At 54.4% G+C, this 27,560-nt stretch overlaps 1 protein-coding gene across 1 annotated transcript in view; it reads right to left on the bottom strand.

Annotated features, from left to right (window-relative positions):
* Spsb4 (splA/ryanodine receptor domain and SOCS box containing 4) overlaps window positions 1-27,560 on the bottom strand; it is a 64,553-nt gene that overhangs the window by 26,616 nt on the left and 10,377 nt on the right. Inside the window, exon 2 of the mRNA XM_026385010.2 lies at window positions 22,136-22,983. Within this exon, the coding sequence (XP_026240795.1) occupies window positions 22,136-22,829 (694 nt within the window). The 5' untranslated portion in view covers window positions 22,830-22,983. The remainder of the gene's footprint in view (window positions 1-22,135; window positions 22,984-27,560) is intronic.

Here is a 27,560-nt window from a genome sequence, read left to right as displayed (position 1 = left end):
TCTGGGCACCATCATATAAGGGGAGCAGCCCCTTGCTGCAGGGGTCAGGGGTCAGGGGTGGCTAAGATAGTGAGTGTGCTGTCACACAGGAGAGGTTCCTTCCCTCTCACTGCCTTGGGACAGCACCCAGCTGGCTCACCCTGCCTCGGTTCCCTCCCTACTCTCCCTGCTCCAAGATGCTGAGGGCCAGAGGCCACCCTATCGGTCATCAGGCTTGGGAGGCCCTTGGAGATGCTGCCAGTCCCACAGCATGAGTCTGAGCCCCGGGCGGGTCATTTCTCCAGAGGGCTGGCTGGTGGGATGTCCAGGGAAAGGGGCACTGCAGTGGCAGCGGCTGCCTGAGGGGGCCCTGCTGGCCTGAGTGGCCGTGGCGGAGATGGCTGTAGCCCAGCGCAGGGGCTCTCCTGCTGCCCCAGGGTGCAGCCATGAGGAAGGCTTGAGATGTGACAGCTTCCATCAGGCCTCCCGACTGATAGCCTGTCCCTGGTCAAGACGGTAGAAGTGGTCAGTGAGGGGAAGGGCTTTGGTGAGGCCAGGGCTGGTTTCCTCCTGAAAGCGTCCCTTCCTGTCGCTAATGCTGCCAACCATCACATGGCTCTCGACCACGCCCGCCAGGGCCACTCGCTCTGCAGAGAGCCACTCCATGCAGAGAGTCAAGGGTGACCCTTGCGTCTTGCAGAAGAGAGGGCTGAAGCGTGGAGATTGGATGACTTGGCCCCGGGTCTTCCAGCCTCGGAGGGAGGAAGCTGAAGAAACCTGAACCCGGTTCCACCAACTCCAAACCACCATTCTGCATCCTGCAAAACCAGGCCATCCCCGGGCCTGCCCTGCTACCCTGGGCCTGTCGCTTCTCCCGTGTGTCCGCCGCTCCGCTGACCACTAGGAGCAGCAGCAGCGGGCGAGCGGCCCCCGGGGCCACGGGTTTGCCTGAATAGCTCTGGTGTGCCGATGGCCTGTCCTGCAGGAGAGATCCCTTCCCTTTAAAAAGTCAACTGTCCAGAATGGAAGTCGCTCTGCCCTGTCACCTGTCTGTGGGTTTCAGCCTGTGTCCCCTGGCCACAGCATGAACCTGACCTTGATGCCACCTGCAGTGGTCACGGCCATGGGCCTTGTCCTGAGCAGAGCTGCACCCAGATTCTTGGAGGCACCAGCACCAGCTCTCCCTCTGAGAGCCACCGACAGCACCAACCAGCGGTGGCAAGAGAGCAGAGAAGTGGGAGCCCAGGCCTTCAGGGGCCCCAGCTCTGCGCCCACCCCATGGCCCCCTGGCCCCTCTGAGCCCAGGCTCTCACGGGTCAGAAGGGAGACCGCGTCCTGCTTACTGCTCAGGACAGTTGGGATGGTCTATTCACAGCGACAGCGAAGCTGCAAAGTGCCCGTGGAGAGCGTCATTTTGATTGCGCACAGTGGGTCTGCTCCCACTTTATAGAAGGAGAAGCTGAGGGCAGGTTCCAGGCTCTTCTCTCCAGCAGCTCTGCTCTTCCCCTGAGGGGACGTCACGCTATTTGGTGGCTGCAAAAAACATCAGTAAGCCACCGGTCCCAGCTAAGAAAAAGAAATTATGATTTTAGGATCAGGAAGACCTGGCTGGGCGCGGTGGCGCACGCCTATAGTCCCTGCAGCTCAGGAGGCTGAGGCAGGAGGGTCATGAGTTCAAAGCCGGCCTCAGCAACCTAGTGAGACCTTGTTTCAAAATAAAAAGGGCTGGGGATGCGGCTCAGTGGTCACACACCCCTGGGTTCAGCCAACGACAACAAGAGAACCAAGGTCAGGCGGCTCCACCTCTGTCTGCATCGTGCCTCCTCTCGGACCCTGACGGGCTGAGGGCACCTGTCCACCCTCGCGGGTCCAAACTGAGCTGCAATCGCCACCCGGCCCCACCTCATTTAGCAGGACTCCCTCCTTCCAGCTGCTTGGGCCCCGGATCTTGGGCTCGGCCTTGACTCCTCTCCAGCCTCCACTTGGAGATGATACACAGAACCGAACATTCCCAGAGCTGCAGCAGCTCTCACCTGTGCAGAGAGAGCCTCTGACCTGGCCTCCCTGCCACCGTGGCCCTGCCACCAACTATTTTTCAAGACCACAGTTAAAGTGATTCCCACAAAATCATGGCACACCTCTTCCAAAAGCCAGGGTGACTCCCCATCCCACTCAGAGACGAGACCAGACCCCACACTAACCTGCCAACCCCTCGCCCGCTTACTCTCTGGTCTCATCCCCGCTCTTCTTCCCCTTTCCATGCCTCAGGGCCTTGGTACCTACTCTTCCCTCTGCCTAGAGAGCCCGTCTCAGGGATATCCACACAACCAAATCCCTCGCCTTGTCAGTTTCTTTGCGCCAATGTCACCGTTGGTAATGAGGCCTTCCTCAACCACCTTACTCAAAATTGTAAATCCCAACAGCCCCTAGTACACTTCCCCTTTTCCCATTTTTTTTTTTCTCTGAAACTCTTACCACTAGACAATATTCCACTCTGTGTTTGCAGACCACATGTTTGGCGGCCTCCACCTACTGGAACGTAAGCTCCACCAGGACAGGATTCCATCTGTTCTGTCCAGTGCCTGGATTGCTGCTTGGTACACTGTGGGTGCTCGATTCATGTGTGTAGGACAAATGGATGAAAGGTGACCTGCCTGGGTCATGTGGTGGGGGCAGAGGCGGGAACTTGAAGTCTGGGCTGACCCCAGGGTGGGAGGCTGGTGGGGGGAGATGTGGGAAGAGCCGTCGGCATTTCCCTAATTTATAAGCAGCCTGGAAGGGGGCAGGTGCAGAACCAAGAAGGCGCAGCCAGCTCCCTCTGCACTCTCCCAGCCTCCCGCCCCCTGCAGTGCACATTCTCCAAAGCAAGAAGAGCAGGGCCAGAGCAGGCCAGAGTGGCTCCCCAGGGTCACCCTGATGATCGATGGCACATCAACACCCATGATGTCTCCAAAATCCCTGAGAACTGGTTCCCAAAGAATAAGTTACAGGCTCCTGTCCAGTGGGCCTGTCCCTCATCCGGTTCCTGCCCTGGAGCTGCTGGTGGCTCAGCCATGTGCAGATAGATGTCCATGAGGAAAGATCTGCTGCAGCTCCAGGTCCGTCCAGCCCGGCTCCTCCTGCACCTGCTTCACGCCAGCCCGGCTCCTCCTGCACCTGCTTCACGCCGCACCTGGACTCATGCTGTCCCCTCCTGCCTTCTCTGCTCCTGTGTCCCCTCTCTGAGGCGTGTGGCACCTGGGGTCCCCACTGGACTGTCCTCTGCTGAGTGTGTGGCTGACCCCTGTCATCCAGCCACATCTCACCCCAGCGCTGGTCTGGCCCGTGGTGCTGGTGGGAGTCTCAGCCCTGGCCTGGCAGCAGGGGACCCACAGAAGAGGACATCCCTTCCCGAGGACCCGACACCCTGGCTGGGCTGGTCCCAACCTTGGGGCACGTGGGTGACTCTGGAGGAGGCTAAGGTTGCAGGAAGAGCTCCCTGGCCGAGGACCAGCCCTGAAGTCCTCCTCCCAGTGGCACTGGTCCCCTCCCCACCTGTTGTCCCCATGGGTGCTTTGCCAAGGTTAGACAGGGACCCAGATGCGCCTGCACAGCCCACAGCCCGCAACAACCTCTCTGATCCATGCATGGAGGGGCCTGTCCCATTTTGGGGACAACAATCTCCCCAGAGACAAATATTTGGGTACATGCAGCTTTGGGGACAGGAAACAAAAACAGGGAGGGAGGAGAGTGAGACAGGGAAGCGAGAAGGCAAGAAACGACACGTGGACGGGTCGGACTTCGGGGGTGACCTCAGCTCCTTTGTGGACCCCTCTGAGCAGCAGTTGGGTGCACCTTGGAGCACGCCAGGGCGGCTGGAGCTGGGCACACACTCGGGGCCTGCTCCTGAGCATGGGGGCCCCAGTGTTTCCTTCCATCAGTTCCCTGTGGTCAAGCCCAGTGTGAGATATTAAGTGGAAAATTCCAGAAACCCGCTGTTCCTAAGCTCGGAATCACTTCTCCCGCAGCACACCATGCCTGCCCTGTCACGGCCCGGTTGTTGCTGGAACCTCCTGCTGTGACGAGTTTGTCAGTCAACGTCACCACGGGCAGGTCTGCACTGGGACACGAATGGGCCTCTGCGGACCTCCTTTGTGGGTTAGATGTGAGGTGTCCCCCAAAAGCTCATGCGTGAGACAAGAATGCCCAGAGGTGAAGTGGGGGGGTTCTGAGAGCTGTGACCTGCTCTGTGGATTCACCCACTTGAGTGGACTGAGTGGTCACTGTGGGCAGCTGGCTGTGGCTGGAGGAGGTGGGTAACTGGGGGTTGCCCCTGGGGGTCACGTTTAGCCCCTGGTCAACTGAGCTCTCTCCCGCTCCCTGCCTCCTGCACTCAGGTTCTGAGCGGCCTTCCTGTCCCGAGGCCATCATGTGCCTCACCTGGGCCTCAGCCATGGCCCGGGCCAACCGTGGACGGAACCTCTGAAAACCATGAGCCAAAATAAACGTTTCCTCCTCGAAATCCTTCTCATCAGGCCCCTTGGTCATAGTGACGAAGACCTGACTAACGCAACCGCTCAGTCTGTGTTACTTCTGAGTGTCCCTGGCACCCTCCCCTGAAGTCGGGGCTGATGGCACCTGCTGTCCATGGGGGGCGGGGGCAGCTGCTGGCCCATTTCCAAGACAGTTCCAGGTCCAGATGGAAGCTGGAGTTCAGGTGGTCTTGGTGGCCACCCACCACCCAACGGCACAAGTCTGGTCACCCGGCACTGGTCCCCAGCGAGGAAACACGGAGCCGCCCGGTTGGCCAATGGGCTTTTTGTCTGTGCTGGGGTCACTTCCATTTTCCTGCTCGCTGAGCACAGCTGCACCTCGGACAGACAGAAGGACAGAAGAGTCTGTCCTTGGAGGTTGTAGGCACAGAACTGCGTCAGCCCCACCTGCCACAGACAAGCAACCCCAACTAGGTGTCTGGGGACATCTGCTGTCCCACCTGGTCCTCTGTGGCAAGAGGGCTCCGCAGTGTGGGGCTGGTCCTGGCTGTGTGACCTTGTGCAAGCCACATGGCCACTTGCATCTGAAAAATGGGTGCCATGCATGGGAACCACTGAGACCAAGTGAGCGGGCTCCTGGGGACGGCTGCCCAGGGCTGAGGGGCTTCTTGCTCCAGCCTGGGAGTCTGTGTACCTGCCTCCTCCGGCCCCATCAACCCACCCAGCCACGTCCACACCGCAGGCCACCCAGCCCCACAGGGCAGCCTCCTCCTGGACAGGCACAGAGAGCACCCTCCAGGCCAGGGCAGGCGCCACAGGAGCACCAACCAGGAAGGCTCAGACCCTGGCCCTGCACCGCGAGTCACCCTGGGCAGTGGGCCCAGAGCGTGGTCCTCTCCACCCTGCTCCTCTGCAGTCAGAGGTGGTCCCAGGCAGGACAGCCAGACCTCAGCCTTGTTTCCCACCAGCGCGGGACCCAGCAGGTCTCCATGCCTCCGTTCCCCAGGGAGGAAGGCCAAGAGCAACTGGCCGGTCACACTGTTATGAGATGACCAAGGTGACCCGTGGAAAGTGTCGTCCACCAAGCCTGGCATGCGGCACCTTGGTGTGTGCCGTTTTCACTGGTCCAGCCACCGTCACAGCTGCCCTGTCCCCGTGCTCACTCTGCGTGGGAGAGGAGGAAGGCCACCCAGAGCCACAGCCCAGGCCTGCCTGAGCCAAAGGACTGTGCTCTTAAGAGTTGTTCCCACCTGAAAGCACTCTCCATGTGCCCTGTACATCCACTGACACATGTAGGTGTCACATGTCACAGGAACTGTCACACGTCTGACCTCAAGACAGCTTCCTGTGGTAGGCACTGTTGCTATCATCCCCACTGCACACATAAAGGAAGGGCACAGAGAAGTCAGGTAACATGTGTAAGATCACACAGCAAGGAAGCAGTGGATCTAGGATGGGAGTCTCCACATTCAGAGGGCAGATGCTGGGCCCCTAACTGCTGCCCCCTGTGTGTCTTCCCTGCTTGCCGCCCGCAGGACGGGGTGAGGTGTGCAGAGGAATGATGGAACTTTCCTCAACTTCTTTCTGGAGGATCATGTTCTGCAACACCTCTCACCAGGGGGATGAGGCCCAGCTGCCTCGGGGACACTGTCCTTCTGTCCTGTCCTCCTGGTCTGAGCCAGCCGCCCAGACTCTTCTGCAGAGCAGACTCCGGCCTTGCTGAAGGTCACGGGCGCCTTCAGGAGGCCGTAGATCAGAAATAAAATCAGCCTGCAGAACACCAAGCAGCCACCGCCCGCATTCTGCTGGGCTCTGCGGCCGGAGGGAGGCTGGCCACCCGCCCAGCTGTTTGCAGGAGCGCACCACACACCTTGGGAGCCCTGGGGAGAGGCCAGCAGCAGCCAGACAGACCCTGGGGTGCACACTGCCAGCCCCACGCCCATGCGGGAGGGAGAGGACACTAATTGGTCATAGTACTCTTTCCCACAGAGACGAGTGAGGTCTCTGGATCCTTTGCAGAACCATAGGAAGTACCTATTGATCAGAATCATATTTTCTAGCTTCCTTGCAGCTAAGAGTGGCCATGAGATAGCACTGTGGCCTTTGAGCTATGGGAAGAAAGGGTATATGATGTTTCTGAGCCATCTTTTTAAAGAGAGGGAGTGTGCGGTCCTTTAGCTACTCTTCCATCCTGCCTGGGCTGTGTATGCAGGGGTTGGAGTTCTAGCAGTCATTCTGGACCATGAAGCAGAGAGCTAAAAGCTAGGAGGGTAGAAGGAGCAGCAGTCAGAAGGGGTCCCACAACACCCGTGGACTGCCCATCTCCAGGCCTCTCTTCCGTGAGAGGGAAATGGACATGTGCTCTCATCTAAGCCTACCCTATTAGGTAGGTGTGGGTGCAAACAGCCAGACTGTTTCTTACTGATAGATTTCCATCTCCTCTACCTGTCCCAGGGGCACCTCCAGCAGGCTCTCCCTCCGGCAGGTCCCCGGATCCATGGAGTTGGCTGCCGTCCTGGGCCTGTGCCGTCCACTGTCCCTTCCAGCTGGTCAGCCAACACAGACCCATCCTTCCAGACTTAGCTCGGGTGCTCCCGGCTGGAAAGCTGACCCAGACCCCGAGGTTGTAGGGCCTCCGTCTCCTGGGTTCCCACAGCACCTGGGCCTCCTGCCTGCCTGTGGGCATCCCCTACATCATCTGTGCCCACAGCTATCTGTGGGGGCACTGGGCAGCCTTCCCCAGGGTCCAGGCAGAGGAGGGATGATCAACATTTGTAGGAAGAATAAGCAACGTGTGAAGGAGTGTCCGGGGAGCCAGGCACACTGAGCTCGGAAGCCCCAGCATCTGTGGCCCGGGAAGGCTTCCTGGAGGAGGGGGGAGGCAGTGGCCGGGCACCAGCCAGCGCGAATGTCCCGCAGACCCTCAGGGGATCTTTACACGGCTCAAAGGAATCTCTCCAAGGTGCCCCTGAACATCGTGGAGAGGTCACCCCCCAGCTGCTTCAGCGCCTGGAAAGCCAAGTGGTGGTGATTGACAGGGCAGCTGCCTGCGGGGGCTCCAAGCCCGGGCAGGGGGGAGGGTCAGCATTGTTGGAAGCTGAGCTTACCCTTCCTGGCGCAGGGCGGCCATCTGGTTTGGGTCAAAGGTCTCCAGGGACTGGTTTGATTTATAGGCCAGTGCACGGCACGAAGGGCACAGGGCGGCCAGTGCTGGGGTAGGAGGGAGGCCAGCCAGGGGCCCAGACACAGGGCAAGCACCCTGCTTCTGCTCCCAGCCTCAGGTTGCTTTCTAACAGAGAAATCCAGCAGAGGAAACTCCACCACCGAGGAAGCCAGGAAGCATTTACTGCGTGCCCAGCACGGTCCATGGGGCCTGCGGGTGCGCTGCATTCTGGACACGGAACAAGTCCCCGAGAGCCCTGTCCAGCAACACCTGGCATTTCACACTGACACGCTCAGGGACCACTGAGCCGCATCTCACGGGCAAAGGCTTCAAAGCGCAGAGTCCTGTGACACTGGACCTAGGAGTCGCACCCAGCCTCTGCCCTCTGAAGCGTCCTTCCCCACAGTGGGCGCATCTGGAATCTGGGGGACAGGGAGGTCACAGGGGCTGAGGCAGCACAGGGGGCCCTCAGACCCCCACGCCCGCTGCAGGTGGGCTCGGGCAGCAGAAGCCCCACAGTCAGGGTGGGCTGAGGTTTCCAAGGGACTTGAAACAGCAGCTGGCCTCGCAGAGCCTGGCAAGAGGACCACTTAGGCCACATGCAGACATGGCACCGACCTCGAGGCAGGAAGAAGCACAGACGCAGTGATGGGCCTGGGGTGCTGGGTGCTGGGGAGGGCTGGGAGCCTGCACTCTGGTGATGGGGGAGCCGGGGAAGTGGGCTCTGGTGAGGGAGGCCGCACATGGGGCATCTCCCTGGGTCTGACCCCTCGGCCTCCAGCTGCAGCCTCCCCACTGGCAGAAGCCTGAGAACAGCAGCTGAAGTGGGACCGAGGCCATACCCATGTCCTCTGCAGGACATGTTCCAGGACCACAAGGGGCCCCACCAGGAGCTGGAGGAGGGGATGGGGGCAACTTGGGAATAACAGTGACTGTCCCCTCTGAGATGCCATGGTGCGCAGTCCCCAGGGCCCCTTCTAACCAGTTGGGGGGGCCACACACGTGGCACTGTACCCAGAGACCCCCGCCTCCCTAGAGACACAAAACGCCTGCCAGGTGCCCCTGCCTCGCCAGGGCAGCCAGGGCTCAGGCGGTCCCTGGGCTGGTTCTGGACACAGAGGTCAGAACACACACCTGAAAGCCACATCCAGAGGTGTCCAGGACATCATGCTGAGACCAAGCGAGGAAAGCAGGATGCCACAGAGTTTTCTGGGTGCTTCAAAAGCTGCAGCGTCTCGGGAACACAAGACGCAGAAGGGACCCTTCGGGACATACTGAGTAGGAGGCTCCAAACCTGGGTCTCCAAGTGCCAGTTCTGGTCTGAGGCCGGCTGGCCGCTCACAGGCTTGGCTTTCTCATCTGTGAAATGGGAATATTAAGGGGCCACCACAGGACTAAGGGGACAAGAGGAACTTCAGGAGAGCGGGCAGCTGGACTGGGGCCTGGAGACAGGCCCCCGCTGGTCACTGTGACTTACTTCGGCATGCAAGCCCCCCTCTCAAAGCTCCCTCCGTCTGTGGTGGGGGGCTTCATGAAACCCCAAAGCCAGAGCTGAAGCTGGGAGCCTGTCTAGGCCGAGGTGGGGGCCATCCATCACCAGTGAGCCCACCAGAAATGTCACCTCCCGGCAAGGAGTGCAGATGAGGAAGCTTATGGGGGGGTGATGAAACCTGACCCAGGGGCACTTCCTGCCCAGCCACCCAGGGGAGATGCTGGCAGCCCCGGCCTTTGACCTCGGCCCTTCACCTGTTCACCCCTGGCAGGGTGGGGGCAGAACCCAAGACGGGCCCTGGTTCAGAAAATGACAACCAGACCCAGCCATGTGCTGACAAGACGAGTGTCCAACATCTCCCAGGCATAAACATGTGTGACCGGAGGCCACCGGGTCAGGAGGGAAAGGCAAGGAGCCAGCACGGGCTCCCCACCCAGTGGCCACCAGCGCTGCTCCGCTTGACTCCAGCCAGAGAGCAGGGACGAGAGCTGTGTGTTCAGGAGTGTGGGGACACAGGATGGGCGACCGGGTCCCCTTCCCAGAGAGTCTCCTAGAGCACCAGGGCCCTGTGAGCTCGTCGCCATTTACCAAGGGCTTCTGCAGGTCAGTCACCTCTTCCCATTTCACCCCCGAGGAAACAGGGCCTCAGGCTCGGCGGGCTCAGGGGCTTCCGAGCTAGGAGGAGCAGGACCTGCCTCCCCTCCATTCCCCACCCTGGAATCCCTGGCATCCCTCCTGTCCATCCATCCCCCTGCTTCCCACCCAGGACCTCTGACATTCTCTGAAGGTTCCCAGACCTGACTGACCCTTCCACATGCTCCAGGTCCCTGAACTGGCCCTGGGGCCCTGGAGGAGTTGGGGTGAGAGCTTCCCCTCCTCACCGCACTGGCCCCAGAGTCATCCCCAGAGGGCAACGGTGCCCCTGCTCTCTCCATCAGGCTCCCCAGTTACCCCGCCCCATGGCCCTAAAGCAGCGCGGCCCAGAATTTGTGCCGTGGTGGAAACGGTCCACTTCCTGTGTCGTCCAACTTGGCGGCCACCAGCTGCATGTGGCTAAGGAACATGTGAACACAGCCAGAGCAACTGAGGAACTGGAGCTTTCGTTTTATTTAATGTTACTTAATTTTAATTAAACGGTTGCTTAGTGAAACACACGTGGCAAGTAGCTACCACGCTAGATAGCCCCCCAGTGCAAAGGGTGTCACCAAGGAATCCGACGTGCGTCCCTCCATATTAGAGATCATACAAATGCAAAGACTCTTTGAGGCCTTCTTGTCCAATCACTTTCTTCCTTTGGGGGAAAAGCCAAGGTGCAGAGGGAGATGGTGACTTATCCAATGTCACACAGCCAGGGGCCAAGCTGGAATCTGCTAGGTTCCCAGTCCGGTGCCCTTTCCACGACCTTCCCTACCCCGGCCTCTCGTACACCCAACACTAGACTCGTGAGAAAGTCCAGTTAGTCCGAGTCAAGGATGCGTGTGCAGCCTCCACACCTCTGAGCAATCCATTTTGGCAAAACACCTTGAGCAGCCTAGCACGGTGGCCCATGACGGCCAAAAAGGACACAAAAGCACTCAGTCCACCATGCACCTCCTGGGTAGCTTGCCCAGCCTGGGAGTGATGAGAGCCCAGGCCAGCCTCGGGCCCTGCCATCCCAGGGGACACAAAGGGCAGGCAGAGCTCACCTGTCCCATTGATGCCTTCCTGGGGTCCAGCCAAGAACATGGACAAGCCAAAGCATGGAGACGGGGTGGCCTGTGCTTTGGCTTTGGCTATTGGTGTGGGGAGGCTCCAAGCCCTGGGTCCCCCACCCACCACCTAGATAGGAGAGACTGAAATGCAAACGTCCTGCCAAAGGACAGCGCTGGGCTGGGGGTGGCGGAGGCCCCCGATCCTCTTACAGAGGCCCTGCTCCTGGCTGGGCTGCCAGAGTCAGGCTGAGTAGATCCAAGGAAACCTACACTTAAAAAAAAAAAGCCCCAGAGTCAACATAGTGGACAAGCAAACGTTTCCAATCAGCTCTGCCACTCACAGGGTGACCCCGGGTGAGTCTTTCCCCCTTCCTGGACCTCAACCCACTGTCTAAAACAGAAAGGTACGCCTACCAGAACCAAAGGCCACCACCCCACCCACCCTCCAAGCAGGCCAACCGAAGACCCGGGAGGCCTGTGCCCATGGAAAACAGACTGTGGACAGCGTTTCCTGAGACAGGGATCGGCTGGAATCCGTAGGGCATGGTGGGCCAGCACCCAGACCCTGGGCCTTGCGGCGCACACTCTCCAACACACCCGGCCTTGCTGGCCGCCTTCTTGGTCATAGGCTCGTCCCCACTGACTTGCTCAGGACCACCTCCACCCCATCCCTGGGGCCTCAGTTCCCCACCCCAGAGAGGACCACGGCCAGTGGATGCCCCTCCCCCACCTTCTCCAATTCTGTTCTCTTAATCACAGTTCTCTATATCTGGATTGATCCAAGACATTTTTTTTTTCCTGTTCCCATCTGTCTCTCCCTCAAATTGTCATCATAACGTCCCCAGGGCCCCATACATAAGAGATGTTCAAAAAACATCCACTGAGTGATGGTTTGGCTAATCCTCTGACCTTGACCACGGCTCCCACCAGACCCAGGGCTCCAGGGCCCGCCTCGCTCACCCCCACAGCTGCTCTGGCTCAGGGTCAGCAGGAACAGAAGGAGCAGGTACCTCTGCACCTCTCAGGCAGGGCTGAGTGTGGCTGAGGAGCCAGCAGTGGTGCCGAGACCCATGTCAAAAGGGTGGCCATGGGCAGGTGCCACTGATGTCCATCTACGATTCCTAGCTCACTGGAAACTCCTCAGGACCGATTTCCACGACGTCTTCTCAAGATGCTCGCAGCTTGTGGTCTTTCTGTTGTGTGCGGATGCTGCAGGAAGCAGGGGCTCTTTCCCTGGACACTGCTGATCACCCGACAGGTAACTGGGTGGATTCTCAGCTCTCTGGCCACTCATTTAACAAGGCTTACTGAGAACCCACCAGGTGTCAGGTGCTGAGGACACAGGGCAGTGGGATGACCAGCCCTCAACTGTGAGTAGAGACACTCAGGGACCCAAGAGGGCTCGAGGCTGCACCCACCCCTTCTGAACTGCCACTGCGGTTCCTCCCTGTGCTGAGGGTCAAGCTGGAGGCCTCTCAGGATGTCCTGGGATGCAACAGGTAGAATAAGACACCCAGGATGCCCAGTACCGACGGCTCAGGCTGGGTGCACGCATTTTTTCCTTTGGAAAGGGAAGCAGCTGAACCCTGCTAAATGCGTGTTTCCTTAGTGCCAGGACCCCCAAGCTTGCTCCAGCCCAGACTGCAGGCAGACCTCCCCCCTTCTGCCTTGGGCTGCGTCTCCCACCCAGTTCCTGGAAATCCAGGGCACAGCTGCCTGTGCCCTGGGCCCCCACCCACCCAGTGGCCTCCTCTGGGCAGGTGTCCCAGTTGCTGACCATGGCCAGCGCTGGGCTAATGGCACCGGCCAACTGGGAAGCTTATAACTAGAGCCGCTGCAAGACTTCTGATTCAACAGGAGGATGACAGAGCTGCTGTTTCCCAGGCTCCAGGGGATGCTGAGGTTCTGGCAGGAACATGAAGGGACAGACTCCAGGATGCCACAGCACTCCCAGAGCTCAGAGGCCCAGCCCAGAGGCAGCCAATCAGAGGGCAGCAGGAGCCTCTGCCAGCACCCTCAATTCCTGGAGTCTGACTGGCCTCCGTGAAGCTTGTAATCCTGGGCCCTCACTCCAGAACTGCCACCTCTAGGAAGATGAACAGAATCTCACATGCCCCTCCTAGCAGGGCTCACACATCCAGTGGAGGGCTGTCACCCACCTCACCAAACAGCAGGGACAAACCTGCTCCTGTCTGTGTCATGAAACGTCACAGAGGGGGCAAGATCTGGAACTCAGCTGTGGCTGCAGATGGAGCCACTCAAAGGAGACTCCTTCAATGACTCAGAGGCTGGGACAAGGCAGAAGGAAGGTCTTTGCTGGCAGCTCTGGCCCCTGTGCCTCTCTCTGGGGGTCATGGGCTGGGAGGCACCAGGGAGGGGCTCAGGTGTGGCCCTGGGGGCCCCTGGCAGGCAGCCCTGCCTATCAGGATTCCCAGCAGGCAGGTCACAAATGGGGGCTCTCGCTGCACTATTTATAGGAAGCAGCCACCGAGAAGGAGAGGAACCTGGAGACCGCGCGGCCGTATTTTCCAAGCCCACGGCTGTCTCGGCTTAATTTCATCCCAAGCAAATAAATCATTAAGGAGGCACCGAGTCCTGGAAGATCTGACGAAGAAAGGCCATTAAACGGCACAGCCTCCCCTTGAATTATGGAAGGCCTCCGACAGCAGCCTTATTAGTGTCTGGGCCAGCCTGTAACTCATGCTAACTGCCCCCGGCCTTAACCAGGGGACAAGCCTGGGCGAATCCGCTGCTCCCTGACCGTGGGCAAGTCAGCGTTGCTGCCCGCCTGGCAGGCCGGCAGGCTCCTCTCTCCCCCTCATTTAAACATCCCCCTGAATTTCTCTGGCTCCATCCACCACTGTCCCAGCACCTCCCACCCAGAATCATCACCGATGCTGATCAGGGGGTCTCGATGAGTGTAGCCCGGCGTGCTTTGTTCAGAGGTACTTAAGAGCCGGGGAAAGGGGGACCACACAGTGCCAGCTTGGTAAACTCCTTTGATAAGCACCCTGAGCCCCAGGCCTGGCACCACTAGCAGCCACAGGAGACATTCAATGTGACCACATGAGTGCCCAGCGGAGCCCAGGTGGAGAGGTGCAGGGCGTGGAGCAAGGACGAGATTCCAGCCCTGGGACAGCCACCTCCCCAGCAGGTGCCATCAGCTGGCCCTTCACCTCCTTCAGTCTCATGGGAGAAATGGGCTGAGAGCATCTCCTCCTCCTCCCTGGGGATTCGTGGAGCCTCAGGGCTGCGGTCTGCAAGGGTGGGAGGTTTTCATGAGATGACGCAGGAGAGGGGCGGAGCAGCGCTGGGCCCTGGGCGGGTGAGTTTAACAAAGAGATGTTTCCATTTGTAGTAATCCCTTCCCAAACAAAGTCACCCCCGCAGGAAAGCTCCTGGATAATCCCGTGGATTTACTGTGTTCCCCGCATGGGCAACTGGGACAGTAAACTGAGTCACCTGCTGGTTGGGGGTGGTGAGGACCAGAGGCTGGATAGGGAAGGGAGGAGAATCAGAGGCACAGCTGGACTGCTGGGACAGGGGGTGAGGCCCCAGGGGGATGGTGGACAGAACCAGGCCCCTGGGCAGAGCCAGGCCCCTGGCATGGGGTTTTACTGGCGTGGTAGAAGTGGGCCATTTCCAACAAAGAGGTCAGCGCAGGCCCAGGCGAGGGAGAGCAGATGGGCCCGGCTGCAGGATCACCCAGTGTGGGGGAGGGGGACGGCGGGGACAAGCCCTGATGGAGGCACCAGCCCTACACCACGCCTTCCACATGCAGTATCCTCAGCATCACCTGGGAGCTGGTCGGAACACAGGCTCTTGGGCCCGGCCAGCCCTGCCAAGTCAGTGGGCACTTGACCAAGACCCCGGGGGCCTGAAGGCACACTGGGGTTCAGAAGGCACTGCTGACGATTCTGTGGGATCAGTGCCATCCCCAAATCCACTTTCCAGGGAGGACACGGACGGTCCAGGGAGCTAGGAGGCTGATGCCCACGTCACCCAGGGAGAAGATGGCAGAGTCCCTGTGACTGTGCTAATCCCCTGGTTCTGGTGTCTAGGAGGGGATTAGGGCAGGTTCTGACGTGCAAGAGGCAGTGGGAAGCCACGGGAGAGAATGGACAGAAGGGGAGACACGTGGCTCGACTCTGCCCAGCTCCAAAGGCCTCCTCCCTCCTGGTCCCCCGGGTCCCGGCCCATCACTGTCCCCCCTGTCCTCAGCACCACATCCTCCATCATGTACGCTGGTTTCTGATACAGAGGCATGAACTGCATGGCTGCCTTTCTCTCTGGGTTTTGGGAAGGAGCATTTTCAGTGGGGACTGGAGGCCTGGGTTTGCATTCTGGTTCTGCTGCTGATTGGCAGGTGACCTTGAACAAGTCCTTATGGCTCTCTGGTCCATTCAGCTCCCACCTGTAAAGTGCAGGTCTGGCGTTGTCTGCTGGACAGTGTGTCTTCTAACTCGGGTCCTTTGGCCCCGCCTTTGTCCCTCCACCACTCCTGAGAATGCAGACCCTCCTTCTCCTCCCTTTCCTTCTCTCCAGTGGTCTTGTAGTGGCCAGCCCATGGCCAGGCCTAGCACCCGTCTGCTCAGAGGCAGATGCTGCACCTCAGGCCTGCCACTATGGGAGCTTTTCCCTGAGGAGTACACATGTACACAGCTGCTGAGTGTCCTTGCTGGTAAAGTCCACCAGGCAAGTGCCCCTGGAGCTATAGGCTTTCAGAGAAACACCCAAACGAGACACTTAGAAGGAAACTTCTAGGACCGCTCAGATATTTTAAAGAGATGAGTCAAAAGCCTCCCAGAACCAGCATATGCCCTTGTGTGACATCCCTCTGATTGGGATTGAAGTTTAATAACAACAATTATTTCCACATTTAACAACACTGTGATTTACCAGTCTGTGGAAGCAGAAGTAGTCAGAAATTAGACAGAATTACTCAGAAAATAGACAGAATTATACCTACCATTTTATCAGCACCTATTATGTGCTGTATACTAGACCAGTCACTTTTCTGGCTATAATCCATGATTCCAACACGGTTTGGCAAAATAAATTGTCCATTTTTCAGATAATCAAACTAAGGCTCAGGGGTAAAGTAACTCACTCTGGATTACAGCTAATTAGAAGCAAATTAGAATTGGTGCTGGGCTCCCTGAGCCCTGGATCTGCCAGGAGACCATGCTGTGGCCTGGGGTGATCACACCTGATTTCAAATGCTGTTGCCTGCATTTCAAAATCCCTTTCCTGCAGGCTGGGCTTGCGTGAGCCTACTAATGAGGGTGCTAAGTGTGAAAATCCTCCTCAAAGTCTTTTCTATTCAGCCGAAGTCTGTTGCTTTTGTGGGTAACAAAGGGTGAGGGCCAGTGTGTGAATTGAAATGCCTGGCCCATCACACAGCCTCCCTGGGCCTGTGTGTGGGGACAGATGTGCCATAGGAGTGCACAATGAGAGGTGGGAAGGGTCACACAGGGGTCAGACGAGGCGGGCAGCACCCTCTGTTGTAGCCAACTGTGACTCAGATCCTGCCATGGCAGGTGGTGAGAGGCCAAGACGTTAAGATGAATTTACTAACCACCTACTCTGCACCCTGTTCCGCGGAGCGCCATGAGAGGGGAGACCAAGAAGACTAAGATGCAGTCCACCTCAAAGAGTACCTTCAGCACAGTACCAGCAGAACCTCGAATCACATCACATCCATTGCGGCCCTACTGTATGCAGGTAAGTCTCCTGGGCACTTATCATGCAGACGCACATCCTACGTGAGGACTGACTGGGCTCTGTGCCTCCAATAATTTTAGTGCCACAGTGTCTCCAGCCTTCTTGGTATCAAATTCAAGTGATTCCACTATTTTTTTTAACCTAGAAACCAGGTCAATCACAAGCATTCACAGGTGCCCAAGATGAGCTGAGAGGTGTGGTTGGAGCTACAGGACAGGCACGATATTGACAACCCCCTTCACTTGGCCTCTACAGGGGACCACATGCTGGGCCACGCTTCATTTCCAGTGCAGAACTTGGCAAGATACGGATAATTATTCCCACTGCACAGATGGGAAAACTGGGGCTTGGGAAGGTTAAATAGACAGATGGGGGGAAAAAGGGGATTCAAATTAAGATCAAAGTTTTATTCTTAAAGGAAACTGCCTAATTGTCCCAAATAGGGATCTGAATAATTAAATGATGATAAAACCACACCATAAAAACACACGCAGCTATTAGTACAATGAGGCGGCTCTCCATTAACTGATATTTAAGCCATTAAATATCCGTGGGGGGAGGGGTGAGATACAGAGCAAGGTTTACAGCATGATCTAAGATTCCCTGTCATCAATACTTCCAGAAGGACGTGGTGGCTGCCGGCAGGGAGCAGGGCTGGAGACCTGGAGTATGGGTGGGGTTCTTCATTACACCACGGTTTGGAGGGTATCCATTGGCTACCAAACACACAGCTTGCCTTTCAAGGGTTCATATGCACACCCAAAGCCCCCCTTCCCGTTGCCCACGTGTGACATGCCCCCTGGACGCCATCCTGCTGGGCTCCCCTGCCATTGAGGGCTGAGGGGGTACCCATCGTGGGAAGATACTGAATAGTGACAGGGAGCACCCAGTGCTGAGCTGACGGTGTAGAGACAGCCCTGGACGGAGACCAGGAAGTGAGCTGGGGTCAGGACCAATTGACAGAGGAGGGGACAAAGGGGAGGGCAGGTGAGGACCATGGCGGAGGAGCCAAGGACAGATACAGGAGGCTGGGGGACCCGCCACCCCAGGGAAGACACACAGAGTCCAGTGCAGACCAGGAGGACAGCTCTGGCAAGGGGACGGTGTCCTTGCAGGCATCTTGGTAGAAAACTCTCTCTGGCCTTCATGGACACTAGAAGCCTTGGCTGGCCGCCAGCCTCCTCGGCTGCGCTGTTGCGCCAATAAATACTTGTTGGCAGATCGATTAAACCATCTAGGAATGACGTCTGGAAATACGGCTTCTTCTGCCTGGCGCAGACGGACAAGCGCCTCGTTTCCACGAGGCTCCAAGATGCCTCGTTTCCACGGTCCTCCCAGGGCAGCCCTGAACGGGGACATATTGGAGGCAGGACTGGCCCAGGCAGCAGAAGGGCAGCAGAGGAGTGGTCATAGCTATCCCTTGTAGGTCTGTGGCCTTGGAAACCCAAGACTCAGTTTCCTCCCTTATGAAACGGGGATAATACAGTGACACTGCCTCACTTATTATGACTAAATTGTTTTGAGTAAAATGAATAAATAGTCAGCCTAGGACACAGAACATGGGTAGAATCCAGCAAAAAGTGTAACTATTAATACCTCCATATCAAAACTGCTCCGGGGCTGGGCGTGGTAGCACACACCTGTAATCCCAGCAGCTTGGGAGGCTGAGGCAGGAAGATGGCGAGTTCAAGGCCAGCCTCAGCAATAGCAAGGTGCTAAGCAACTCAGTGAGACCCTGTCTCTAAGTAAAATACAAAATAGGCCTGGGATGTGGCTCAGTGGTCAAGCGCCCCTGAGTTCAATCCCTGGTACTCCCCCAACCAAAAAATAAATCTGCTCTGGGGCCCCAGGGCCATGTGTCTGCCTGGGGCGGGCGTCTCCCCTCTTCCTATGTCACTCATCACAGGCCACCAAGAACTCCACAACCTGAGAAAACCACCAACATGTAGAAAGAGGAGCCCAGGAACAATTCTGAAAACCAACTCAGAGCAGATTCCAAAGGACTGGCCTACCCCGGGGGGCCCAACCTCACAGCAGTTGGGACATTTTCAGTGACATTCCCCCATTAGCGATCAATCACGCCTGATTCCAACCACCGCTGGGCCTGTCTTTATATGACTTGGCTTTTCAGAACACCCTGCAGAGTGCTGTACTAAGCCAGGGCTTTGAGAGATGGAGATGAAGGGGTAGGAGGAGGAACAATAGCAGAGAAGATGTGTCGGTGCCTCATCCAAACTCACTGCAGAAGGCTGGGGTCAGCCCTGGCTGCATGGCCACCCAGCCAGGTGAGCAGACCCTGCTGAGCCTTCTCTCCCTGCCTTGGCAGACGGCTGCCATCCAGGCTCCCGCAGGTACTATCTGGGCAACCTTGAGCGGCTCATGCTCTCTGTGCCTTAATTTCTTCATGGTGAAGTGAAGATGATATGACAGGTATTCGCTCAGAAAGTTGTTACAGGGATGTGGCTCAGCGGTAGAGTGCTTGCCTGGCCTGCAGGAGGCCCTGGATTCAATCCCCAGTGCTGGAAAAACAACACCCCCCCCCCAACACACACACACAACACAGTTGTTACAATGATCCAATGAGTTAAAATGGCTGAGCACTGCATAAGTGTTAGCTGGCGTTCTTATTGCCATTATTATTATTACTTGGGCCCTTGACAATCTGGGACAGCTTCCCATTTGCCTGGTATAGGTACCATGTTTCTCAGCTCACTGGGATGCCAGAGCCCCTGGGTATCCTGCAGCTCTTTGCAATAAACTCCCAGATGCGGGGCTCCATTTCACTCCACGCTGCAGCAAAAGAACAATTTCACTTGCAAAACTGACAACAGACATTATGTGTTTGCAATATGAAATCGCATCTTGTTTGCCAGAGGAAATCGCATTGCCAGGAGCTCCCGTCCCAGCAAACACGTGCTTCTGAGTTCACTGCGGTTAAGGCCTTTTTCTAAGCCTTGCTTTTACAGTCACAAAAAATTCAGAAATTAAAAGTGATATCCATTAACTTACTTCCGTCTCATTAGAGGAAAAGCCTCTCTGAAAACCACTTCCATTTTATTCCATAGATGAACCCCAGAACCTACCCAGATCACCTAGTTAACTGAAGCAGCGGGCCCCAATTGCTGGGAGTCTGCTCTGTGCTGGTGAGGTTTTATTTTTGTTTTGTTTTGTTTTGAGGTACTAGTGATAGAACTCAGGGCCTTGCACATGCTAGACATGTGCTCTACCTCTGAACGCCACATCCCCAGCTCTTCATATTTTATTTCGAGACAGGGTCTTCTTAAGTTGCTATGGCATCAACTCAGTGGTCCTCCTGCCTCAGTCTCCCTGCTAGTGAATTTTATCATCCCCATTTTGCAAAGGAGAATGCTGAAGTTTGAGAGAGGAGGTCAGGATTGCTGAGAGCCTCCTGCTGAGTGCTGCTGCAGTCTAGCCCAGGCCTTCGGGGGCTGCTCCTCTTCCCCCCAGCAGAGCTCTCTTCCACTATAATCCTGGGGGGAAGGAATCCCAGGGAACATCCCTGTCTTTTCTCTCCCGAGCATGTCTCTGACCCTGGTCCCCCACTTCCTAGTCAGGGCTATCTGGGGACCAGCCACCATGTCCCCAACTAACACTGGCTCAGAATTCTCCCTGTCCACAGGTCCCCACTTTGGGTCTCCTTCCCTGCCCAGAGCCAAACTATTCCCAGTCCCTAGAGATCCATGGTGGACTTTGGCCCCAGTCATTCACTACAGGGACTCACAGCACCTTCCCAATCACTACCCCACTCCTGGGACTCCACTGCAGCCTGTTCTCTGGCCACCCTGTGGTCAGGGCTGGTCCCATGCTGAGCTGGCCCTTTCTGTATCATGTCTTGCCCAAGGTTGAAAACAGTATCCTGCCTGCAGAACAGGCTAGTGCCCCACCAGACATGCCAACCCTCCTCACTAAATGGGAAATGCCAGGTTTGTTACAGATGACACCCTGGCCTCTCTGGCCTCCTGGACGGGTCCTCCAGATTCTGCCAAACTGAAAAATCAAGGCCAGGGGAGAGGAAGATGAAAAGCTCCAAGTTTTAGTCCCACTGAGCTTCTCCAACTATTGCAAGGACCTGAGCTTAAAAATGCCCAAACACAACTGTCCCTCCATACCCGGCCTCCCTGATCGTGGTCTAGGAGGAGACCTAGACCCTAACATCCAGGAGGGAGCCACTGGTGGCCGCCCTCCTCACATCTCAGCTTCATATCTGAAGGCCAAGCCATGGTCTGAATGGTGTGAGTTAACCGCCAAGAGGAAGCCCATCTGGGGGTCTCACCATTGGCTTTGGTAGCTCCCACTGCCTGTTAGGCCTTTAATCCTGACTATTATATTATTGGTGCCACCATATATGACGTCACCACAGATAAGGAAATGGCTGGTACTGTCCCATTTTTTAGAGATGAGTACAGTGAAGTTTATGGAGTTAAGTGGAGTCACCTAAGACAAAACCACTAAGTGTTGGGGAGATATACAGGTGGAAATAAAGAACATCAGACTCCAGAACATTGGTATACCTGGGCCACTCTCTGGTCCAGTGACTAATTCCAGCAAGTAAAATTTCCCATTCCACTCAACAGTGTTTGCTGTTTTTGTTGGTTTGCTCACCTCTGGGGTTTGCCTGGTCACCCTGTCTTAAGAGGACCCCAGACACTTTCCATTAAGACTAATTATTCCCTTCTCAAGATGTACTCTTCCACTCCAAGGTTTATCCAGTAAAACAAAATGGAGTAACGCTTTGCCATTCCATGACACTCTTAGTGCAACAACCACAAAAATAAAATATGAGCAAAAACACTACCAATCATACCAAACAGCTGAGCGTACCAGCTGATAGGCTGGTGTGTGGAATGAGCAGCCCACAGTGCCTGATTCCTGGCCCAGCTCAGTCTAGATTCAACTGGGGACATATGCCCTCCTGGCCACCAAGCTAGCTGGTAAAGTTTCCAGTAGCTGCTAACTTTAAAAATGGGGACAGTTCACACAATCTAGATTTCTGGGTGCTTTTGGAAAAATCCAAAGATGTGACAACATTGAGTTTCCATTCCTATGGGGAAATCGTCAACTGGGGGATGAGAGACAGTTACTCCTTTAACAGTTCACCAGCAAGAGCTGAATTTGGGGGTTCAGCCCCTGCATACAGCAAGTGGTCAATACATGACCAATGCTAAAGTGGCTCATCACTTATCAGTAACTGGGGTGCATGGCATTTCAGCCCAGGAACGGTCTTCCTGTTACCTTCCTTCTGCTGTGACTAGCATGGATTATTCTGGGCACCCCTTGTACAGCCAGAAGGAGGGGTAATGAACATCTCCATGCAAAGTCACTGTGCTAAGCACACACAGCAGCGTGTTTGATCCTCACAACAACCCTAAGCTAGATTGCTCCCACCACTATTCGGCAAATGGGAAAATGAAGCACAGCCCAAGCCACCAAGCCTGCAAAAAGGTCAGGATTCAAACCCATGGCTAACCACCGCCCCTGCACAGCAGGATCATCCCAGCGGCTGCTGCACTGGCTCCACCTCCGGTCTCCTTTCCCAACTCCCAGGACCACAGGCAATCTCTGAACCCCCCTGCACCTCACCGAGCACACTTACGGTCAAGGCCATTGATATAGCGCATGGTGACTTCGCAGTGGCCCCACACGGCACTCACCACCGGGTACAGCTTCTTGCCCTTGAGGCCTCGGAAGGCCACGCCCAGGTACTGGCCATCCACGATGAAGCTGAGCGTGCCCTCATCCATGTCCAGCACCACCAGCAGCGAGTCGGGCAGCGCAAAGGCCTCCTCGGGTCCTAGGAAGGCCGGGTAGGCGACCCCGGGCCGGTTCTTGCCGTCGTGGTAGAGGCGGCTGCGGCCCAGGTCCCAGCCCCACGACTCGGCGTCACTGCCCACCAGCGCCGTGTAGCCCACCGAGTGCAGCGGGGCTCGCGCCGTGGCCACGCCCACCACCGCGTGGGTGCCCCGCTGTCGCGCGGGCCAGTGGATCTGCCAGGCGTGCAGGCCGCGCGCGTGGCCCACCTTGCCGCGGATGCCGTCCGTGCTCTGCGCCACCGGGTGCCGGTGGAAGGTGAGCCGATCGTCCTCCTTGACGAAGACGTTGAGGGAGCGGTCCTCGGGGTTCCACGCGTGCCGCAGCTGCACCGCCAGCCCGGCCGCGGGCATGTCCAACAGCTGGTCCAGCCGGGCGGGCCGCCCGGGCTCTGCACCTCGAAGCTCGCGCTTGGCGGGTCGCAGCGCAGGCTCCCGCACCTCCACCGACTTGAGGCTCCCGGAGAGCTTCTGGCCCATGGCTCACTGTGGGGAGGGGGGCCACTGCAGGCCACTGCTACCTCGTGGGAGCTTCCACTCCCCGTAGCCAGGGACAGACCACAGGGCTGGGAACCCGGTTTCCGGACCGCAGACCTCCACAGCCTCCACTGGGCTGCGGCAGGGGCCCAAGCTCCTAGAAAGAAGCAAAGGGCACGGGTTATAACAGCAGCATCAACAGCCAGTTACTATTTCATTTATGCCCATGCCTTGGCTGAGCCCTTGTGCATGCATAATAATAATGATAATTAATATATTCATATCTGGCATTTATCGAGCACCTGCCATATGCCAGACACTGTTGTAAATGATTTAGATATTAGCTCATTTAATCCTTAAGATCTCACAGTAAGACACAGGTTATTATTAATAACACATAGGTTATTATTCCAGACATAGGATAAATAATTAGCCAAAGTCCACTACTAATAAGTGAAAGAGCCAATATTCAAGCCAAGGTCACCTGATTTCAGAATCTGTGTTCTGCATTAGAGCAATCATAACTAATCATTTTAGAAATAAGGGCTGAACCCAGGGAAGCTGGGGCCACAAATATTTAGGGTGTGGTCCATGAGTTCCCAGACCTGGCTGCCCTAGGGAGCTTAAAAAGCATCCTAAAAGCCCTCGGTGGTGATCAAAGTTACTCGAGAGGCTGAGGCAGGATCACAAGTTTGAGGTCAGCCTTGGTAACTTAGCAAGACCCTGTCTCATAAGTGAAAAAGGCTGGGAACATAGTTTGGTGATAGAACAATTGGTGGGTACCCTTCACCCACCACAAAAAAAGCATCCTAAAGTATAGCCAGGCGTGAGAAGCAAAACAACAGAACCAGAATCCACAGGATCACCCAGGGACAAGAGCAGGAGGCAACCCTCTGAGGATCAGGTGCCATCTCCATGGGAAGACCAACGGGGACAAAGTGGGTAGTATACAAGAGCTGGTGTCCAAGCTCTGGAGCCAGACAGACTGCACCCAAATCTTTCCTCTCCATGTTAGTTTTGTTTCTCTAAGCCTCTCTCAGACTCTAAGTTCCTCATCTGTGAAATGGGGATAAAATACTTCCCTCCAGGTGGTCTAGGAATCTGAGAGACTATATTATAAAGGGCCACCCTGGGCCTCTGTGGTGTTTCTCCTCTGGCTCTGTTCTCTGGGCATCCTGTGTGGACCCTTTTTCCTTGGATGTGCCAGTACTTTCTTTGGTTTATAAACACTGTTAACAGCCTTTACCCCCAGTTTGCATTCCCCGATGCAAGATTCTGGTTTTCAAGGAGGAGAAATCGACCACTAGAAGACCAGCTAGAACCCAGGCTGCTTGGGCTGCTTGGACAGGCCCTGGGAGTTGAGAGAGGAGAGCTAAGCCTTGCAGACCAGAGGCATGTGCCCTCCCCTCCCTGATCTGAGAGCTGCTGGGCTTGGAACAACCTCCCTGAGAAAGGTAAGGAGATAGGGATGTTTTTCATGCCCTCTCACCCTAACAGTGGCACACCTGAGCCAAAGTCCAGGTGGGGAAGAGAAGAAACCTGAAACTACACAGCACGGACTGGGATCCCCTGGGCTTTTTTTTTTTTTTAACCCTCATTTTATTCTGGACTCCCATTTTCTTTCCATTCTGTTGTTAGACCTCAGCTTCAGCTGATGTTGACCCTATTCAGAGGGCTTTGGCTAATGTTTGACCTGAGGAATAGCAGAGCATGTGGAAATGTGGAGCACTAGACAGTTTTAAGACGGCAGAAGAAAGTTACTCATTTTCATATCTGAAAGCACCCAAAATGAAGAAGAAAGAAGAACAAAAATGCAAACTCCCTCTTCAGCAAAACTAAAACACATTTGTAATCCCAACCACAGTTTAAAGAGAAGAGCTGTCAAAAGCAGTCAAGGGCTGTCCAAAGCAGTGAAGATCCAAAGTGGGGGGAGGTAACACCTTGAGAAGACACCTGTGGCTGGAGAGTTGGCAGAGCTACCCAGCAGCTGATATTCCTGAAAGAGAAAACCAAGGGTTCCAGGAGCAGCAGGAACAGTCTGGCAGTGGCCCCTGCCTCTGATGTTTTAGGGGATGATGAGGGCAGGACTGGTGGAGGAAACCACCAACCCGCCATCTTTACAGGAATCTGTGTGTTGGTGAGGTGGTTGGAGGAGGGTTCTGAACTGGAAGAAACCACAGCCACAGACCTCTGCAAAGACTAAAAGAAGTCACTGTAACAATCCTGGGAACAAAGTTTCTGTGAACCAGAGAGTAATCCTGCCTTCCTAAGCTAATTCCTAGATTGTTTGCAAAATGCTTGTTCCTCTTTCAAGGAAGAACCAGTACAGGATACAGTTAAAGAAGCTATTAGAGAAATAAAGGAGTAAAAAGAACAGGGGGAAAAAAAATGGCCAGTCAATATCACTCATCATAAAAAATGCTGTCACAAAGCAGATATAAATTGTAACCAAATTTGCAAGCTAATTTTGTAGTTGCTTATTTTAGGAGGGAGACAACTGGAACAGTCTAAACAAAACATTAAATCCATTTTATATAGTTATTATAAGAATAACCTTCAGAAGTAAAAATAAAATACAAACCTTCCAAACTGTCAGAAGGAACACAACACAAAACCAAATAGACCATATACTCAAAGATTTTGTTTTATGAAGCAACTGAAGCAAAAAGACATAGAGACATAAAATGTGGTAGTAAAACTAAGACCAAGGTAATAATTATGTCAGTGTATGCCCATAGAAACTAGAAGAAAAGATCCTAAAATTGGGAAATAAGACAAAGGACCCAACCACATGCTACATGCAAGAGACACCCCCAAAGCAAAGAGATTCAACAATTGTGAAAATAAAGGAAGAGAAAGATATAACAGGAAAGTGTAAACTCAAAATAAGAAGAAACTGTACATAACTATATTATGCAGGTAAAGCTGATTTCAGGGAAAAAGATTTAAAATCAGACAAAGAAGAATACATTCGTAGTCTTTATTAGATTTTATTGTATCATATTTAATATTCTTTTTTATATTACACTTCAATGTATTTTTTTCTTTTGTTTGTTTTGTTCCAGGGATTGAATCCAGGGACACTTAACCACTGAGCCATATACTCAGTCCTTTGTATTTTTTATTTTGAGACAGGGTCTCACTAAGTTGCTTAGGGCCTTGCTAAGTTGCTGTGTCTGGACTTGAACTTGTGAACCCTCCTGCCTCAGCCTCCTGAGCTGCTGGAATTACAGGTGTGGGCCACTGCACCCAACTTTTATTGTATTTTAGATGAAGAATGTGATCTGTTGTTGAAGATCTAACACACCAAATAATAGCACCAAAATTCAGAGCAAAAACTAGAGGAAACACAGGGGAGGGATCTCAGAAACACACTAGAGGTAGGTAATTTTAATTCCCCTCTCCTACTCATGACAGATCAATGGATCAAATTAAGTAAAGACATAAAAAAGCCAAACTTGCATAATTAATAAGACAGATCTAATTGATGTGCATATCCAATGCTATACTTTGAAAACATAGGAGGCATGTTCTTTCAGGTGTTCCTGGAACCATAGAAAACATTTCCCACATGTTAGGCCACAAATAAAACCCTATCCAAAAGCAAAAGCAATACTGTCTGATAACAGAAAATGTAGAAACAAATCACAAAATTATAAATCACAAAACCCTATCACTTGCACATTTTTAAAAAATCTCTTTGAACAACTTGGAAAAAAAATCCATGTAAAATTGCAGAATAGCTGGAAAAAAGCAATAAGGAAACATTCCACCCCTTAGAACCCAGGGGATGCTTGTAAGCAGCACCCAGAGGAAATCATTGCTGGAATACCCAATGTTAATAAATTTTTAACAATGAAAATATATGAATTAAACATAATGAAATGGAGAAGTAATGGATCTAATCAAAAACCCAAGAGCTGTTTTCTTTTCTGTTTTTTTTTGGGGGGGGGGGCGATGGGGGAAATGCTACACAAAAACAAACCAATAAAACATATAAACCATCTCATCCAGCCTAACCTGCCATGTTATCTGTTCTTATTAACCATTATATTATTACTGTTAATCTGTCATGTTTAATGACACGTCCTCTGAATGTAAGATAATGAAACGTCACTTCACCTGTGTGCACTTCCTTCCCTGCAGTCCAATCATGAGAATAACATTGAATAAATTCCAGCTGGAGTCCAACAAGGTACCTAACCAGTGCCTCTCCAAACCATCAAGGTCATTAAGAACATGGAAGGCCTGGGAAAATGTTACAGCCAGAGAAGCCCAAGATGACCAATAAGAACCACACATAACGTGGTATCCTGGATGGGATCCTCGAACAGCAACAGAACTCTGGGTAAAAAATGAAGGAAATCTGAATACAGTGTGGACTTTAGTTAATAATAATGTGCAGTATTGGTTCATTAGTTCTGATAATGTGCACCACTAATGTAAAAGGTTCATTATAGGAAAAACATTGTGGGTATATAAAACATGTCTGCCCTGTTGGTTTTGGTTTGTTTATTGGTTTCACTTTTTGCAGTGCTGGGGATTGAACCCAGGGCCTCGTGCATGCTAGGTGAAGTACTTGTTTTACTTTTCCCAAAATCTAAAATTATTCTTTAAAAAAAAACTATTAATTTTTTAAAAATTAATCAATTTCTCAATTTTAAGACATATCAAAGAATGTTGAAAACTAAAATTCACCCACCTCTTACTTCATTAGTCATGAATCGAATACAA

The sequence above is a fragment of the Urocitellus parryii genome, chromosome 2, assembly GCF_045843805.1.
Source record: "Urocitellus parryii isolate mUroPar1 chromosome 2, mUroPar1.hap1, whole genome shotgun sequence".
In the NCBI taxonomy this organism is placed as follows: domain Eukaryota; kingdom Metazoa; phylum Chordata; class Mammalia; order Rodentia; family Sciuridae; genus Urocitellus; species Urocitellus parryii.
This window is presented reverse-complemented; position numbering and strand designations above follow the sequence as displayed.